The 12,318-nt window shown below is 40.4% G+C and overlaps 1 protein-coding gene across 4 annotated transcripts in view; it reads left to right on the forward strand.

Annotated features, from left to right (window-relative positions):
- The window catches only part of LOC105285240 (Down syndrome cell adhesion molecule-like protein Dscam2), a 97,079-nt gene that overhangs the window by 80,074 nt on the left and 4,687 nt on the right, over positions 1-12,318 (forward strand). For all 4 annotated transcript variants that reach the window (XM_011349343.3, XM_011349344.3, XM_011349342.3 and 1 more), the window contains exons 6-26: positions 2,140-2,286; positions 2,470-2,610; positions 3,010-3,200; positions 3,879-4,119; positions 4,394-4,547; positions 4,620-4,771; positions 5,168-5,437; positions 5,701-5,846; positions 6,372-6,807; positions 8,872-9,165; positions 9,281-9,511; positions 9,581-9,736; positions 9,816-9,886; positions 10,047-10,290; positions 10,365-10,511; positions 10,635-10,796; positions 10,912-11,128; positions 11,205-11,293; positions 11,396-11,575; positions 11,724-11,912; positions 11,992-12,177. In XM_011349343.3, the coding sequence (XP_011347645.1) occupies positions 2,140-2,286; positions 2,470-2,610; positions 3,010-3,200; positions 3,879-4,119; positions 4,394-4,547; positions 4,620-4,771; positions 5,168-5,437; positions 5,701-5,846; positions 6,372-6,807; positions 8,872-9,165; positions 9,281-9,511; positions 9,581-9,736; positions 9,816-9,886; positions 10,047-10,290; positions 10,365-10,511; positions 10,635-10,796; positions 10,912-11,128; positions 11,205-11,293; positions 11,396-11,575; positions 11,724-11,912; positions 11,992-12,177 (4,044 nt within the window). The remainder of the gene's footprint in view (positions 1-2,139; positions 2,287-2,469; positions 2,611-3,009; positions 3,201-3,878; positions 4,120-4,393; positions 4,548-4,619; positions 4,772-5,167; positions 5,438-5,700; positions 5,847-6,371; positions 6,808-8,871; positions 9,166-9,280; positions 9,512-9,580; positions 9,737-9,815; positions 9,887-10,046; positions 10,291-10,364; positions 10,512-10,634; positions 10,797-10,911; positions 11,129-11,204; positions 11,294-11,395; positions 11,576-11,723; positions 11,913-11,991; positions 12,178-12,318) is intronic.

Genomic DNA, 12,318 nt, shown 5'->3' on the forward strand with positions numbered 1-12,318 from the left:
TTGATTGGATGACACGGGATTCCGCTTGTACATTGCGGGAAGAACATGACGTTCCTATCATTGACGCATTATAACGATGTCAAGCCTACTACAATCGTTCTTGCTAGATATCGTCGCGAGGAGAAACGCTCGAAACTGTATCCACGGTAAAGTGAATACGTCTTCATGCATAGTTCCGGAGATATCGTCATTAGAATCGCATTACATATAGACGACGACTGACAAGAAGGAACATTCCTTGTCGATGCTGACAGAATTTAGCGTAATAAGCTTCAAGGGGAGTGAAACGTATGCTAAGTGAATTAAAGTTATAATTATCCGTTATAAAATAATGTATAACAGTATATTTTTATTACATATATACAGGGTGTTTCCTCTAACTGTAGCACTTAGAATATCTCTGCTTCCTTTGATGATATGAAAAAAGTCAAAGGACGAAAATTGTTCGATTCAAAGAGACTAGTACTGTGGTAAGAAAATTATTTTTTTTAATGTGACCTTTCACAAGATATCAAGGTCATGAACATTTTTTTAAATGAGATGGTATGTTTTCCTTAACGAAATGATGTAGCTTGTAAAAAAACAAATTCAACCATACAGAATATGTTGACCTTCAAATGACTTTGAACCACAAAAATCATGTTTAGGAAAAGAAAGTCTATTTATTGTATGTATAACTACAAAGATATACCTTTTTTACAGATGTTCGAAATGATCACCGTTTACTTCCATACACTTTCGAATTCGATGAATAAACGATTGTTTTACGTTTTTGAGAGATTCCGGAGTAATTGCGGTGCACGCACGCTGAATTCTTTCTCGCATATCTTCAGGTGTTGTCGGAATATCGCGATAAACTTCATTTTTTAGGTGTCCCCAAAGAAAAAAATCAAGAGGCGTAAGATCTGGTGATCGAGCCGGCCAAGAAATTCTTCCACCACGTCTAATCCAGCGATCAGGAAATGATTCGTTGAGTATGTTCCGTGCAAATGAAGTATCTTGTGAAAGGTCACATTAAAAAAATAATTTTCTTACCAGAGTACTAGTCTCTTTGAATCGAACGATTTTCGTCCTTTGACTTTTTTCATATCATCAAAGGAAGCAGAGATATTCTAATGCTACAGTTAGAGGAAACACCCTGTATATTAATATAAAAATAATAAATCTGTGAATAAAGTAGTTGATAGAATAATCGAAATTAACTAGTGCATATATATTCCACAGATTTTGCAATCTTTATTTTTTATATATGCATCAGAAAAAATATGAAAAAAGTTTTATTCTCAGCATCAGTATACCCGTTTAATTATTCCGTTGATTATTCACAACGAGAGGTAGCGGCAGGTTGCTACCTTTCTTGTTTACATTTGTAACGTTTGGAGTGTGATGGAAACAAAAATTGTGGCAGGTCAATCCAAAATAGTCAAAATAGACGGCTTTAGCAAGTCGGTAGTTCAGACTGCTCGATGGCTGTCCGATGGTTGAGCCAAATTGAAAATTTCACGCCTGATGGTACGCCCGTCCGTGATGCGAAGGGGTTTCATCGACAGATGCTGAGGATTTTGCATAACCCTTTTGCTCCCGCGAACTTGAAATACGAGAGAAAATATTGCTGGGACCGCGTGGAACGTTCAGGGATTTATTATTGATATTTCCGCTCAGTCTGCCGCGCTACAGAAGCAAGTGGAGTAAATCGCGAAGTCAAGAGAAACATTTTCTCCATCACGATAGTGATAAGGAAAAAAATCTGTATTCGAATGCATGCTTGCAATATTGTATGTCGAAAAAGTTTTATAAATTTATTTACTTTATGTATATATGTTTAGAGCATCGAAAGAGACATTAATAATTTTTAAATCACAAATGATTGAAAATTCATGAATTTTATTTTAAAAAAGAAACAAACTATGCTTTGTAAAATCGTATAGTAAAATCGAATTCACGTAACTTGATTCTAGAGATAAATATACACTTGTTTACTTGCAATATCTGCGCAGAGAGCTGACGATAAAATTCTCCAGAAAATTTTAGTAGAATAGGATATTGATCTTGTTAAAGAAAGAGCAGCGAGAAAGTACAAGGTACCTAAACCGTTATGTGTTAAATCGAGTTATGTATGCAAGCTGGCTTTGCTTACAGGCGGAAGATTCGTGGTTACCTCGCAGGGTGATCTTCACATTAGGGATGCCAGGCCAGAAGACGGCAGAGCGACGTACTCGTGTTTAACCCTGCACGCCTTGACCAGCGAACGGAGAAGAAGCGAACCGGCCACTTTAACAGTAACGGGTAACCGATTAAACAGGGGGTAGCCCTTGCGCTAAATATGGACGAACCTTAACTGGTTTAGCTGGTTAAACCTTAACGCGTCGGCGTAAATATAATTTTATAAGAATTAAGAACAAGGTCATTTTCTTTGATGCACACTACTGTTCATCTGCTTTAGATTTATCATCTGCGTTTTGTTTGTAGAACCAACCGGTTCCTCGCCGCCGCGATTGATGCAACGTTCCGAAATCGCTATTTCCGCCGAAAGCGGCTCGGATGTTCACCTCACGTGCTCGGCGCAAGGAAGCCCGCCGCCGCAATTTACCTGGTATCGCGATGTTAATGGTTGGTTTAATTAGGGGAATGTTTACCGAATAAGCTATGTTAACGGTTGCGCCGAACAAACTACCCGCTATGTTCAAACATCGATTTCTCGATAGCGCGGATACAGCATTACGTTTACAGAACGTTGTTTAGCATGAATACATTGCCAAGGAGAAAGGAGCTGTCTCTTTAATATTGAACAGAGTCGCGCGCGCACGCACCCACCCTCTTCTTCCTGGAAATTTGTTGTAGAAAAATCTCGTTTTACCACGAGAACTGTTAGAACGTCTCGGGAAGCTCTCGCTCTTCGTGAATCGAATGCTGTGTCGGATCCAATGTAAATTGAATCTGATGCTAAATACGTTGCGAAGTAACTTCGCGGGTATTACCGGACAGATATATCCGAATGTCTTGTCGCAGGCCACTCAATACCAGTCGAATCGTTCGGTCGTATCCAGCTCTGGGGTGATTTAATGCAAATTCGTCGCGTGGACGCGCAGGACGCTGGAAGATACGTTTGTCGGGCCAGCAATCAACTTGGCGAGCAACGAGCAGAGACGCATTTGTCAGTCACTTCAAAGTTGAATGCTCGGATTCAGCCGCGTGTGCAGGTACAAGCAACGCAGTTTGATTTACTCGTATGGACATATTTTCTTTTTAAATGCACGAAGTTTTATATATACAATCGAGATAACATTTTTTATTTTTTTTAATATCGCGCGATACGTTGCAGAATAACAATGTACATAAAAACATATTTTTATGTTTAAAGATAATTAACATACGTTGCAATCGGAAAAATAAAGAAAATTTTCCGTTGACGTATTTCGCTATTTGACCAAAGGTTATTTATCCGATTAGCTCAGAAAAGCAATTAATATAAATCAAATATTAAATCCACTTACAAATCAATGTTCTAATTTTACTGTAATGTAATGAGAAAATTGGGTTAAGCTAAATGTGATTGTATAAGCTACGATTTCGTTTATAATAATTAATTAACGATAATATCAATAATATAAAATTACTATTTAATGAAACAGATATCGAATAATGGCGACTGGTGGATTAAATTTATCACATCGGTATGGATGTAAAATGGAAAAATTAAGCATTAAATGTGATATTAAATTATGTAATATTAATGTAATAGACATAAACAATTTATCTCACGCTCACGCTGCGGAAAATCGTGAAAATTTTGTTGACTTACGAACCGCATAGATATAAATATGGGTCGGTCCGGCTGCGAGACAGAAATGAATTCGCTCGCGTATCGTCATTTGCAGGTCATTAATTCCGGCGAGACCGCCACGATGAACTGCACGGTCGAGGGGTATCCGGTCGAAAGCGTCGAGTGGTTGCACGACGGTGTACCAGTATTGACCGCCCAGGACACGAGGATCAGATTGTTGGCTCCCTTGGTGCTCGTGATAGGCTCCGTCGGTCGCAGAGACAAAGGGATGTATCAGTGTTTGGTGAGGAGTGACAAGGAAAACGCTCAGGCCACTGCCGAACTCAAACTCGGAGGTCAGTGAACGTACCATTTGTTTTTAACGCAGGTTTTACACGGGTATCCCCGCTCCCTCGTGCTTCTTTTCATCGTCTATACCTTTGCATCGCTTGTTTGTACGTACATATTTTCTGCAGGGACTTTTATTTCACTGGATGTCATGCACCAACTCTGTCGCTTGCTCTTTTTTACGTGAAGAGCACGACTGTTCTCTTTTGAGAAAACTGGCTGTTACGTTCCAACTCTTGTTGCCTCGGGGCAAGGTTCAAGCGCGATTCTCGAATTTTTCAGATACGGTTCCAGAGTTACAGTACACGTTCATCGAGCAAGCGTTACGACCAGGTCCACCGGTTTCCCTGAGATGCTCCGCCACCGGTTCACCGACGCCGTCCTTTACGTGGCTACTGGACGGTGAACCGCTGAGCCAAATTGCAACTGGGCACAGGTAAATCGTGTCTATATTCTGACATTGGCGCGATATGCCGTACTGTCTTCTAATCAGGAACTACACACGCAGATACGCGATAGGCCAATACGTGGATCAGTCCGGTGATGTGATCAGTCACTTAAACATTTCATCGGCGGGAACCGAGGACGGTGGCCTGTACGCTTGCGTGGCGTCCAACACCCTGGCGACGGTCGAGCACAAAGCGAGATTGAACATTTACGGTACGACATGCAATTATACACAAAAATAATTGTACATTGAAAACGTAAATGCAATCACGCGTGTATTTAAAGAGCAAAATACCTTCGATGTATAAAATCCTCGAATAAACTTCGAATAATCGTCGGATTTTCCCGTTATGACAGAATCGGTGTAATCTTTCTATCAAATTATAGTGCGCCAAGAATGGATTTGTAAATTGCAAAATTTGCATTTACAGAACAGTTAAAATTAATATGTCCAATAGTAACTTTATCACAAGAGGAATGATCTCGAATAAGCGCAGGAAGTGATCGATTTGTGCAGGAGCATGATCTCGAATAAGCGCAGGAAGTGATCGATTTGTGCAGGAGCGGCGGTCTAAATCCGGAATCGCTCTAATAAGAAACCATTTTTAGGACCACCGTACATCCGATTAATTGGCCCGATTCGCGCCATCGCCGGTGTCGACATCACAATAGCATGCCCTTACTCGGGATATCCGATCACATCGGTCGGATGGACCCGTGGTGGTGCCGAGTTGCCCTTTGACATCAGGCACCTAGTCAACAGTGAGGGTTTCCTTACGATTAACACGGTGGATCCAAATGATGCCGGCACTTACACGTGCATAGTTCGCGCGAGTTCCGGGGAAACCGCTAACAGAGATATACTTCTAACCGTCAGTAGTAAGTAAGAACGAAGAAAGAGTAGATAAATCGAAGTAATGGAATTAATTAAAAAAATAGCTAACAAACTTAAATATTTTCAAATAGATCAATGCGCGTTTTCAAAGACAATACGTTTTCGATGAAAAATTCTCGCATTTTTAGATTTCGCTAAACGGAAGAACGAATTGTAGGAAAATGTGGCTTTGTGAAAGAGCTGAAATATATATTATAGCAACATATCATTCTTTTTCACTCTCGCGTGTGTGCGCATACTTTTGCAGGTCCGCCAGTAATGAGTCCCTTCACCTTTCCTCCGAACTCGCAAGAAGGAAGTCGTGCTCAAGTGACATGCAGCGTGACATCGGGCGATCTTCCAATCTACATTTCCTGGTTGAAGGACGGTGAACCGCTGCCTTCTTCCCTTCGCGTAAGCGTTATCTTAGCTCGCAAAATTGACCTCTACGTAAAGAGACCGTTCGATAATTTCCCGCGCATTGTATCTCCGACAAAGGTAGAAAGATTAAAAAGCTGAAATTTCATTAAAAACTATGCACATATTTCATATTTCATATTTCACTTGCACATATTATGGAAACTAATTTTCTAGTCCCTTTATATTTTTGCGCGACATTTCCTTCTTTTGAAAAAGAAAATACGTATTTCCAAGTAACAAAAGCCGCGCGGAAAATATTCAACCTCCGTGAATAATGTTCTTCAAACAAACGTGAAATCCAATGAGATCAAATTTTAACCGTGGCAGATAGAAAACACACAGAAGTGAAAGAAAATAGCTTCTATTTCCTATTTTCCTTCGACTCAAAAATTCTGTGCATATTTCGTGCATTCTTAATTATTGTATAATGAGAAAAATTTATACGGTATTTTTTCTTTGTTACTTTCATTATAAATCTTACTTCAATTTCGAATTTTTAATTACTTCTTCGTTATACAGATCGAAGAGAGAGGTGCAGAATTCTTCAGCTTGCTCGTCTTCAAGGAGTTGTCGTCACGACACAGCGGCAAGTACACTTGCGTGGCCACGAATAGCGCTGCCAAGGTCAATCATACGGCAGAACTCCTGGTGAAGGTGCCTCCTCAATGGATATTCGAGCCGCAAGACGTGGCGACTTTGCTGGGCAACCCGTTGAACGTCCATTGTGAGGCAAAAGGTTTTCCGCCTCCGCATATTATGTGGCTCCGTGCCAGAGGCAGAACGTCCAACGACTATCAGCCGCTGCTCGATGGTTCTGATGGCAGACTCACGATATTGCCTAATGGGTCTTTGTGGACGGCTTCCGCCGGCCCGCAGGATGAGGGTTACTATCTCTGTCGGGCTAACAATGCCATCGGTTCGGGACTAAGTAAAGTCATATACGTGTCGGTGCATGGTAAGAATGGCTGATATTGTAAATTGTAGACCAATTAGACCAACAGAAATCTAATATAAAGTAAGAAAAATAGAAAAAAACAAAAATCTAATATAAAGTGAAAAAACCTAAAAATCTGCGTGGTGCGAAAAATTCCAATAATGTAGTATCGGTATAATAATGCTGATCATTTGTTGTCGCGCATATCTAAGAGAATTCTATTATTTTAATATTAAGTTAAACTTTGCATTGCTATGCGAACTAAAAGACACCGCCGAGTGCGGTATTAGTTTCCATTGATTGTGAGCGGTGGCGGCGATTGATGGTAGCGGCGATGCGTGCGGCTTGATCTTACATCAAGAAATTTCGAAGAACATCAAAAGCGTTTGAAACAGAGCCGACCAACATATAAAAGAAGCAATCGCGAGCGAAGCAGAGTCGGTCGTTGTTGAGTTGTAGTCCGAGTCGGATCTCTCAGCGTTGTATCGAACCGATATCTCAGCATTGTGTAAAACCGTGGATTTTTATAATACATATTACGTTTACACTCAATTAAGTCACATACTGTTAATCATATCCTTTGCATCCCACCAAGTGATCCCTACAATAATATACTAAACTGATGATCAGTCATATATATTGGTTTGGCCAAAAAGTAATTGCGTTTTTTTCCAATAGATGGACATACATGTCTTGAAATGTAACTAACTTCATTCTAAACCGCAAATTCATTATGTAGGTTAACAACTCACAGTTCAAGCTTGTTTTACAAAAAGAAAGTACACGATTTCGTTAACAATTGTTTCTTTGCCGTCCATTTCAAAATGGAAAATCAAAAAGAACATTTTCGTCATATTTTGTTTTATTACTTCCGAAAAGGGAAAAACGCTGTGCAAGCTCATAAAAAGTTATGTCATGTATATGGCGAAGATGCTTTAAAACTGCGGCAGTGTCAAAATTGGTTTACTAAATTTCGATCTGGAGATTTTAATGTGAAAGATGCACCACGCTCAGGAAGGCCAATCGAAATTGATGACGACAAAATAAAGGCACTGATCGATTCGAATCGGCGTTTAACGACACGAGAGATTGCTGAGAATCTTAACATATCGAAATCGAGTGTTGAAAACCATTTAAAACGACTTGGATACATTAGTAAGCTCGATATTTGGGCACCACATGAGCTCAAAGAAATTCATCTCACTAAGCGTATTGACACCTGCGATTCTCTTTTGAAACGTGAGGAAAATGATCGATTTTTGAAACGTATGATAACAGGCGACGAAAAATGGATCGTCTACAACAACGTCAAACGAAAAAGATGGTGGAGCAAGCGTGATGAACCTGCTGAAAGCACTTGAAAAGCAGATATTCACCAAAGAAAGATTATGCTGTCAGTCTGGTGGGACTGTGTATTTTGAGCTGCTTGCAAGGAATCAAACCATTAATTCAGACGTATACTGTCGTCAACTGGATAAATTAAATGATGCCATCAAACAGAAACGTCGAGAATTGGTGAATCGCAAAGGTGTTGCGTTTCACCATGATAACGCTAGACCACGTACAAGTTTGGTCACTCGTGAAAAATTGTTGCAGCTTGGATGGGATGTGTTACCATGATGTTACCACATCCACCATATTCGCCAGACCTGGCACCATGAGATTACCATTTGTTTCGTTCTTTGCAAAACGCCTTGAATGGTAAAACCTTTACTGCTGATGAGGATATGAAATCGTTCTTGGAATAGTTTTTTGCTGAAAAAGATAAGAACTTTTTTGAGCGCGGAATCATGAAGTTGCCTGAAAAATGGCAAAAGATAATCAAACAAAATGGACAATATATTGTTTAATAAAGTTTTTGTTTCCCATGAAAAATTCGCCTTTTATTTATATAAAAAAAACGCAATTACTTTTTGGCCAACCCAATATTTTACGTGAATTTATATTTTTCGGAAACAAAAATAACTTCTTTCTGGTAATGGAAGTATTTTTTTTTTCTAGGAAGTCACCTAATAATAATATTAAGAAGTTGCAATAAAATCTACACAGAAAGCCAGAAATTAAAATTTATTATCTTTGTTGCAGAACCGGCGAGATTCAAGTTTCAGAGTAAAAACGTGACAATTCGCCGCGGAGAGTCCGTGACCATCGACTGCACTGTGATTGGCGACAATCCCATAGAAGTTCAATGGATGCACATCAGCGACCGATTGGACATGAGCAATCGCAGACTAAACATCGGTCAAATAAAGACTGACAACGGCATGAAATCTCAACTATCCATTGCAAATAGCGATCGACAAGATTCCGGAGTCTATAGATGCACCGCCGATAACGCTTATGGTAGAAGCGAACACTTGATCTACTTAGCAGTCCAAGGCAAGTATATACTTTTTGACACACGTCTTTTTCAATCTAGCATATATAGCGAGAGCTTTTATCAGTAATTGTATCAAGATCGTGGGATAAAAGGGATTGGTTTTGTACTTTACAGAGAGACCGGATCCTCCGGCCGGGCTCGAAGTAATAGAGATCGGTTCCCGGTCAATACGATTATTATGGAAGCGAGCCTTCGATGGAAACAGCCCCATAAGAAATTACGTGATACAATATCAGTCGTTGAGCCACGGCATGACCGATGATTGGAATCCCGTTAAAACGCACAACGTCACGTATACGCCAGGAAGCCCCAGTAGCGGTAATTCCATACATCCGACTCAAAATGGTCCGTCCACACGCCACGATCGATATCGCCGCTCTATCTGTCTCCTTTCATAACTTACATCAATTCCAGGCTTATCTCCGTTTGAAACCACCGACGATGACCAGGAGGTAGCTCTAGTTGGTGGTCTCCATCCGGCTGTCACTTATATCTTCAGGATTTTTGCTATAAACTCTATCGATGCGAGCGGGCCTACGGAGTCTGTGGTAGCGAAGACTCAGGAGGAAGGTAAATGCCTCGTATTACAATGCGATCAGATGTCCTGATCGAAGTCTTACTGTATCATGTACGTCACTGTCTGTAACAGCGCCTACTGAACCGCCGCAAAACATCAAAGTGCAGTCCGCCGGACCTGGAGAGCTCCTAGTCAGTTGGCAGGTAAGTGATATTGTTGATTCAGAGACAATTTAAGAGCTATGTTAATGACACTTAGTGAATTTTTTTTATAACAGATCCATATTTTTAAAGTTAATAAAATTGAAGAAAAATTGAATAAATCATCAAAAATACGATATATCAGACATGTTCACATTTTCAGCCGCCTCCAAAAGAATCGTGCAACGGAGATCTACTAGGATACATAGTGACATGGTCGGAACATTCGTCGTCCACCTCGGGCGTTAATCAAAGTAAAAGTTTAACCGTGAATGGTTGGGCGACAACAAAAGTGCAGCTTACTGGTCTGAGAAAATTTACGAAATACGATATTTCGATCAGAGCCTTCAACAGCATTGCCAGCGGCCCTGCCAGCGCTCCCATCGTGGGTACTACCCAAGAAGGAGGTATGACAAAAATATCGAACGAGTAGCAACAAGATATAATATATATTTAAACTTCATTTATTTTTACTTTATAGTACCAGAAACGCCGCCGACTCAGGTGACATGTGATCCATTGTCTTCCCAAAGTGTCAGAGTATTTTGGAACGCACCACCACCTCATCAGCACGGTGGAATTATTCAGGGATACAAAGTCTATTATAGACCGGTCCCTACTGATAACAGTAAGTATTACTGTTGTGTATTAGTTATTTGCAGGTCAACACGCACGAATAACGGATAAACGTGTGCTCACTGAACATTAATTAAGAAATTATTGTATTTACAATGTATTATTTCTTTTGCAGTGGATATTTCGACGGTCGGTGAAGTGAAAAAAACCTCTGGCACGGATACCTATTTGCACACGATGTACAAATACACAAATTACTCCATTAAGGTACTGGCTTTCACTGGCGCGGGTGACGGAGCGCTGAGTCCGCCGATTTTTTGCATGACGGAAGAGGATGGTGAGATATTCTGACATTGGCGAACGAAAAGAATCATATCTGGCTATTTTATATAATAAAAAAATAATACTACTTATATAATATTATAATAACGAAATATTATTTATCCTGACAGTTCCAGGCCCGCCTGCTGGCATTAAAGCACTAGCATTAACAGCGGAGAGTATATTAGTCTCTTGGTTGCCGCCGCTACAACCGAACGGAAACGTTTCCAAGTATACCGTGTACAGCAGAAAAGCTGGCTCCAATGAACAAAATGCACATACGATGCACGAGCCGCCGTCATCGCCCACGGACACTCTTACGATGGAACTGCGAGATCTAATAGAAAGGTATACATGAATATCCGCAATGTGCGACTTTTTCCAACACTGTATCTCCTTTACAAACCAAATCGTGACTTTTTAGACAATCGTACGAGTTCTGGGTGTCGGCAACGACCAGCATCGGAGAAGGGGAACGAACCACTATAGTTACGCAGACAACGAACACCAGAGGTGCTTGCGAATCGCGAATTTATTTTGTGCAAAACATTTTTCTCATTTAACGATTCAACTTCTCCTTTGTACAATTTTGAGAGCGTAGAACTTATTCCGTAGCTCCCGCCAGAGTGGCATCGTTCTCGCAGGTATTGAGAAGAGCTGTGAAGTCGTCGGTTATGCTGTCCTGCCTGGTGGTAGGAAATCCTACGCCACGACCTATCTGGACGTACAGGAACGGTCAAATCACTACCGGCAGACATTACGAACTTACAATGGATGGACATCTCAATATACGGGGTAAGCGTCCATTTTTTTAATTCTTTTGTTATTTGATAAATTATTATGCTACAAAGCGATCAAGTGCAAAATAAAAAAAAATCGATTTAAAAAATTAAATATTTAAAAAATTATTATTGACCTAATATATCTTTTTGGTTCCATTTAGGATTGGAACAATCGATTGCTGGAAATTATACTTGTTCGGCCAGCAATCTGTTTGGCGACGATTCCATTACGTATTCGTTAATCGTAGTGATGCCGCCCAGAGCACCGTCGTTGGAGTTGCAATACACGACGACCAACAGTATCAGGTTCCGCTGGAATCATCCTGACAACGGCGGTGCTACTATACAAGGTAATGATGAATCTTTAACTACTAATTGCATATGTATACGTATATGTATATGCCTGTAAGGAGAATCCGTTTGTATCAGGATACGTGTTAAGCTACAAGAGGGATCAGGGTGGATGGGAGGAAATCGCTTTATCTCCCGAACAGACAGAATTTGTGCTCTCCGGATTGAAGTGCGGCTCTTCCTATCTGGCGCATTTGACGGCACACAATCGCGTCGACACCGGTGATCCGAGTCCACTGATAAGTGCGACTACGAAAGGCACCGGTGTGTGATTAAGATATTTCGCGTATACTTAGAATCGTTCAACATAATCATAACTTAAATTTAATTCGAGATTTCGATATGAAAGTAATAATTGTTTGCTGATGTATCTCATCTTGCAGTCGTTAAACTTTCCCTAATTCT

Source organism: Ooceraea biroi, chromosome 5, assembly GCF_003672135.1.
Source record: "Ooceraea biroi isolate clonal line C1 chromosome 5, Obir_v5.4, whole genome shotgun sequence".
Taxonomy (NCBI): domain Eukaryota; kingdom Metazoa; phylum Arthropoda; class Insecta; order Hymenoptera; family Formicidae; genus Ooceraea; species Ooceraea biroi.